Source organism: Echinops telfairi, unplaced genomic scaffold (genome assembly GCF_000313985.2).
Source record: "Echinops telfairi isolate 266 unplaced genomic scaffold, ASM31398v2 ScPeMD7_9;HRSCAF=40, whole genome shotgun sequence".
Taxonomy (NCBI): Eukaryota; Metazoa; Chordata; class Mammalia; order Afrosoricida; family Tenrecidae; genus Echinops; species Echinops telfairi.
The window spans coordinates 57300552-57307040 of record NW_022103906.1 but is presented as its reverse complement, the minus strand read 5'-3'; the positions used below and the strand labels follow the sequence as shown (position 1 = coordinate 57307040).

At 45.6% G+C, this 6489-nt stretch overlaps 2 protein-coding genes across 4 annotated transcripts in view; one reads left to right on the top strand and one right to left on the bottom strand.

Moving 5' to 3' along the window:
- LOC101646405 (LRP2 binding protein) overlaps positions 1–3440 on the bottom strand; it is a 42436-nt gene extending 38996 nt beyond the window's left edge. For all 3 annotated transcript variants that reach the window (XM_045286602.1, XM_004696468.2, XM_045286603.1), the window contains exon 1: positions 3118–3440. In XM_045286602.1, coding sequence (XP_045142537.1) covers positions 3118–3165 — 48 coding nt within the window. In that variant the 5' untranslated portion in view covers positions 3166–3440. The remainder of the gene's footprint in view (positions 1–3117) is intronic.
- Positions 3441–3778: 338 nt separating this feature from the next.
- ANKRD37 (ankyrin repeat domain 37) overlaps positions 3779–6489 on the top strand; it is a 4001-nt gene continuing 1290 nt past the window's right edge. Inside the window, exons 1-4 of the mRNA XM_045286569.1 lie at positions 3779–3882; positions 4110–4262; positions 5765–5856; positions 6345–6478. Of these exons, the coding sequence (XP_045142504.1) occupies positions 3856–3882; positions 4110–4262; positions 5765–5856; positions 6345–6478 (406 nt within the window). The 5' untranslated portion in view covers positions 3779–3855. The remainder of the gene's footprint in view (positions 3883–4109; positions 4263–5764; positions 5857–6344; positions 6479–6489) is intronic.

Below are 6489 nucleotides of genomic sequence, written 5' to 3'. Positions count from 1 at the left end.
ATCATTTTATTGGGGGGGTCGTACACCTCTTGTCAAAATCCATATATACATCCATTGTGTCAAGCACATTTGTACATATGTTGTCATCATCATTTTCAAAACATTTTCTCTCCACTTGAATCCTTGGTATCAGTTCATTTCCCACCCACCCCCTCCTTCATGTACCCTTGATAATTTATAATTTTTTTCATGTCTTATATTTTCTTTCTACTTGAGCCCTTGGTATCAGCTCCTCATTTTTTCCCTCCTCCTTCCCTCCCTCCCTCATGAACCTTTGATAATTTATAAATTATGTTTTTCATGTCTTACACTGACCAATGTCTCCCTTCACCCACTTTTCTGTTGTCCGTCCCCATGGGTGGGGGTTATATGTAGATCATTGTGATTGGTTCCCTCCACCTTACCCTTACCCTCCTGGTATCACTACTCTCATTATTGGTCCTGAGGGGAAACTTCATTTTCTTAAAAAAAAACAAACTTTCCTCCACTTATTTCACTAGTCATATGACAGTAAATTCAATTACTTATAATAATCTCTACAGCTTTAGGAGGGGGAAAAACCTGAAAATTCTCCATAGGCAATGGACTCAACTGGTGTGAGCCAAAGGAAGTGATCAGTGCAAAGTTCCTCAATGTGTCTTACAGAGGAAATGAGGTATTGTTGGTCAATCGCACTTTTAGGTCCCTTATTAAGGGCAAACTAAATGCTCATTTTCTGAAGCACTGTTAGCACTAGACTTAATACTTGATAGGAAAGTAAATAGTTAACTTAGAGTGAAACTGCTGTCCACCAATGGCTGGAACAAGGGTGGCAAAGGTGGATGAGCGCAGGACGCCAGGAGCACATGTTATCCTTCTATGCTATCACTGACTGGTTTTGCTGATTATCTTTTTCCCCCTGTCTCTCCATGACCACATTACTCAAAGGCTGAGGTACTGCTGATGATTAGGATTATGGTGAGGGTCTTAAACTCAAAGGCTCAAAGAGTCAAACAGCATCTGTTGAGGGCCATTTAGATTGGTTCTGCCTTTGGGCTACTGTAAATAGTGTTGCAATGAACACTGATAGTCACATATATTTTTTGAGGCTCTACTCTCAAGACTTTTGGATCCTGAGAGTGAAATTGATAGACTAAAGTCTCCATTGAAGGCCTGAAAGGAAAAAGACAAGGAAGGAACGTAGAAAAAATTGCTTACAAACATCTCATTTCTTGTGAAGTGTATGCACTACTGGAATGTCTCAAGGAGCCAGAGGTCATCTCACCACCCTTCATGCTGCCCAGACTCATGCTCTAAAGAAACCGGGGCAATCACCACACAAAAATCCCAGTACATTGGTAACTGTAGTACCCAGGGTTATAATTCTAAAACCACCTCAGAGAATACCTTTTATCATTTAGGAATTCCTGACAATGAACATCTGTGTAAACCTGTGTTAATATAAAACAGGAGAAAACAAAAATTGGTGATAAGGACGTCTATCTTTCTCACATATCTCCAACAACACATCTCTGTTGTGCAGTGCTCCCTCTAAGGGTCATAAAACCGTATTGCTAACAGTTATTTTAAAACACAGAAAAAGGCATGATTCTAAGTATGTTTATATATATATTCACACACAAATATATATGTAAGTAAAAAGTACTGAAACTAGGGTACCAGTTCATACATGTAAACACACATAGGTTTATTCCAAAGTATGTTTAAACATGTTTCTGGGAGCAGTAGATGGCTGCAGATAAATTCTCTCAGTAACTTGGTGGTTGGTCTTAGTTTCCATAGAAACAAAAAACTAACTCACTGCCACTGAGTCAATGCCGATTCATAGTGAACCCATAGGACAGGGTAGAACTGCCCCTGTGAGTTTCCAAGACTGTTACTCTTTATGGGGGTAGAAAGCCTCGTCTTTCTCAGGTGAAGTAGCTGATGGTTTCCAATTGAGGGCCTTGTAATTAGCAGCCCAATATATAACTACTATGCCACCTGGGCTGCAGTCTCCACTGACGGCTTTAGGGGAAAAGGGCGCCAACAAAAAATTTGTGTTCATAGTGCAAAGAACTGATCTTTCCATTAGTCATTTAAGAAAGATGATGTTATGAAATGAATCATTAACAGGGACAAGTCTTGGATTTACCAATATAATCCAGAGAGCAGGGTCCAATCCAAACAGTGGCTATGGAGGGAGTCTACCAGGCCAGTTCCAATTCTTGGCAGACAAGACAGGTCAGGGTCTCGCAATTATTTTGTGGGACACCAAAGAGATCATCTTTATTTTTGGACAATTTTTTAAAAATGGGCGGTTTTACATTTCAGAACAGGTTTGCATTCAACAAATTTAAACTTATCAACCCCCACCCCACACTTTGAATTCTTCTCCTGGCCTATTATCTTTCCTTTGACTCAAGGGAACCCTCCAGCAGCTAGAGTCTAGCCTTTGCTTCACCTTCCCTCCCAAAGCGACAATCTTAATAGATTTTCCCCAAGGACACCAGACAGTCAACAGGGGCTTATTAGGAGGACATCGTAAGAAAACGGTTAGCTAGATTAATCGGAAGTGAGTGCTTCCTAATTGGGGTCAGGTAAATCTGAAGTTTAAGAGAAAAGGGTGGTCAGCGCTGGACAAGATGAAGATGAGATGGCTATCCCCACGTGTGCTTTTTCCCAAATGAGTTTCCTCCTCCTCCTGGCGGGCCCGCAGCGCTTGTTAAACATTGTTTTATTTACGTTCTTCGTTATTTCCCCAGGTGAAATGTCCAGTGGCGTATTTGAGCCTCTGGGTTACATTACTATGAGTGGTTGATTTAACAGTCTCCTAAAGCAGGAAAAGTTGGGAATGAGGATGCACTTTGGGGAATGGGACAGGGAGAATCCTATGGTAAAAAGAGAGACCTATCCCTCCCTGCCCCAGATCCAGTTTACGGTACCTCCAACCTCCCCGCTCCAATTGTGGATTACAAATCATGGCGACCCCATACATGTCAGAATAGAACAGGGACCTCTTAAGGTGGTCAGCGGCTGAAAACCAGGCAATTCTTCCTAGGCATCTTTGGGTGGTCACCAACCACCGTGTGGATTTAGCAACCACCAGCTTTAACAATCCCACCCCCAAGGACTCACCCAAATCTCCCTTTCCTTCCAAAGGCTCCTTAAGACGCCCGTTTCCATGTTTGCTTCCTAAACTTGCAGGTACCAACGACAGAGGCTGAACCCACGCTGGCAAGGCCTCAGAAGGAAACGCACTTCCCAGGGGCTCGGGGAAGGAACCCGGCAAGGCGCCAGCCCCACGCAGAGCGGTTTCAAAGCTGTCCCGGCGGAAAGCTACTTATAGATCCCCTTTGTTTCCTGGTTACGTGCGTGCAAGGCACCAGACACTTCACTTACAACCGCGGCTGCTTCAAGCGAGCGAGAGGGCCCGGCAAGCCGGAGTGAGACGTGTCAAACTGAGCGCGCCACAACTACCCCGACCTCCGCCCTCTGGGCTCACCCACGGTCTCCGCGCAGGCGTGCTGGGGCGCCGAGGCCCCGCCCCTAAGTGGGCGGGGAAAATTCTGCCCCGGTTGGCCAATCGGCGGGCGGCCTCCCGGGGCCGCGTCTCCGGGCGACGGGTGGCGGGTGCCGGTGTTTGTGTACGTGCGGCTGGGCAGTGCTGGGAAAGTCTTGTTGCTAAGGGCTGCGCGGCGGGGCGGGGCCGGGCCGGAGCTGGGCGCGGCGGCGATGGGCGGGACCGCAGGCCCCTCTGTATTTAATTAAAGTTCCCCTGCACGCCCGCAAGCCCGTCCGTTCTCACCTGCCTGGCCGCTGCGACTGACCTCCGCTCTGCACTCCTTGGGCTCCTGCCTCGGCTTTGGGTGGGATATGCACTTACTTGATGGCAAGCTGGAGGTGAGAATCGGGACGCTTCGGTCCTGCGGGCTTAAGCTTCTCTGCGCGAAGGTGGCAGTGGACTGACCACGAGGCGCTGCACTGTCCAGCCTCGTAGCGTAGGGAGAATTCTGGAGCCGGGGGGGCCAAGGGAGGGGGGAACCTCCTGCTCCCCACACCCTCCCTAAGAGAGGGTTCGGTACAGGACAAAGGAGGGAGAGATGCGTGGATGTGTGCTCTTCTCGCAGATGGAGAGTCTGAAGCATCTACTGGAGACGGGGACCTCCGTGAACGCTCCTTCTGACCTCGGTGAACAGTCGCTTGTCCACTTGGCTGCTGCTGGCGACTTTCCCTGCTTGCTTTTCGCGCAGCTGCAAGCGGGCGCTGACCTCAACCAGCAGGTAACTAGATAACTGATTGTTACCATGTGCTAACCCTCCGCCTCACAAATCCACACGTTTATGCGCTGAAGCGTTCAGCTGTGTGTACTGCTATAAAAGTGCCTATGGCTCTGACCCCTCGAAGTATAATGCAAAACGCCTTTGCAATTAAAACATTTCTAGGCCCGCTCCATTAATTAGATTGAATATGAAATTAACTTTAGCATTTAATCCAATTTAGAGCAATGCCAACATGTAACCAATATAAGTACAGTTTCATACTGAATCTTCTCAATCTGGTGTGCATTTTACACTTACGGGACACCTCAATTCAGATGAGCGGAGGCTCAAGTGCTCGTGAGCCAGTTTGGCTAAAGCTATCATCTCGACGGCTGGTCTACAGCCGATTTCAAAAGGAGCCGTTCCCACATTTCCAAAGCTAAAGTTTCAGTGCAGCAGGAGAAATTCTTGTGCAGGACTACAATCAGTACAATGCCATGCAGAATTTTCCAATGGTAGTCTGTGTCTTCCATTGAAAAATAAAACCTAGTGAATTTTAGGTTTTTAAAAAAAACCTATATAAGGCTCTTATAAATTCTTAAGTTTTAATGCAGGTAGATGCGGCTTCACAGTGCTTTTATTAATTGTTAGAGTAAACCAGCCTCTAACATCCATGGGGTTCTGTAGGAGCAATTGTACGATTATGATATATAAAGATCATAGTAAAGTCAGAAGATAGGAGAGAAGGTAAAATAAAGGAGTCAGACACATTTCATGGTAGCATGCTCACCTCAGCCTTTCTTGGTGGCCCACGGGGGGATGTGGGAGGAGAGGGCAGGATAGTGTCTCTTCTTTACTTCTAACCAAGGCCTATATGTACACATAGGGGCGTGATTACAGGTAACCACATACTTTACAGGAAGGGGCAGTATAATAGGCATCTATCTGCATGACAGGAAGGAGATGAGCTAAGGGTGTACATGCAATAGGAAGGGGAGGGATTAGGGGTACACATGTGACAAGATGGGCAGACCTTAGACTCAATATGGCTGCCTAACCTTGGTCATCTTTGAGTGGGCTTGGCCTTGCCTCTGGGCTCTCCTTCAAGGGAACAATCCACTACCCTTATCAGAAGGGAGTGGGTCCTACTTAGCGTGGGACAGACTATATAGTCTGATTGCGCTAGATGGCTGATAAACCTTAGGGAGAATACCTCTGACCTGCTTGCGTTGACCTCCCAAGTGTACAGTCATTTACCATGTGTAGCAAGCAGTGTCTTAGGCTTGGCATATATTTGGGGGAAACAACTTGAGAGAAATGTTTCTGTATCCTACAATTAACTATATTAAATAGCACGGTGAGGGAACTTATTAAAAACAGAAGCTTGGCTTTAAGCATTCCAACTGGCGCAGTGCAGTTCTAACTCGCTTCCTCAAATGACCAATATTGGACTTCACCCACTAATTTCCTGCCAGAACGTGTTCTAGGGGGGAGCCTCTGAAATATATTCTCTTTCCCTGAAGGATGTTTTTGGAGAAACTCCTCTACACAAGGCAGCTAAAGCTGGGAGCCTGGAATGCCTTAGGCTGCTTGTAGGCAGAGATGCCCAAATTGAGTAAGTAGAGTGGCTTCATATTTTCTTATAATCAGAATAATGAGGTTTAATTGCGCTGTAAAAAATGGTGCTGACCTGGGACATGGGCTTTGTGTCAATGTCAACTTAGGCTGATGAGGGGATATCCCGTAATGCTCAAATTAAAGGAAAAAATGGATTCCTAGCAACCAAAGATGTAATTCTGCTTCTTTATCATGGCAGCATTTCACTGAGGCTTTGGTTTAGAAACCTCTTTCTATAGAAGTTCTCACTGATTTCCTTTGGGTACTGATTCATTTTAAAAGACACCAAATGCTGTTGCATGAATTTAAATCACAAAGCTCTTTCTTTGCTGGGTTCTCTGCTGGATGCTGTGCAAAAGTCTCTGTTTCCTTTACCACCTTTCAATTCTGCAACTGCCTAGTCTGAATGAGCTCAGAACTCCTTTGTTGGGAAGACATAAAAATCACTACTCAATGACCAATTTTTATTTTTAATCTTAATTTTAGCGTATGTAATAAGAACGGGCAAACAGCTGAAGATCTTGCTTGGTCTTATGGATTTGTGGAATGTGCCAAGTTTCTTACATCGATTAAATGTATGCAGAGTGAAAAACCACATGAGCCCTCTAGCAGAGGCCACTGTGTGTCAGTG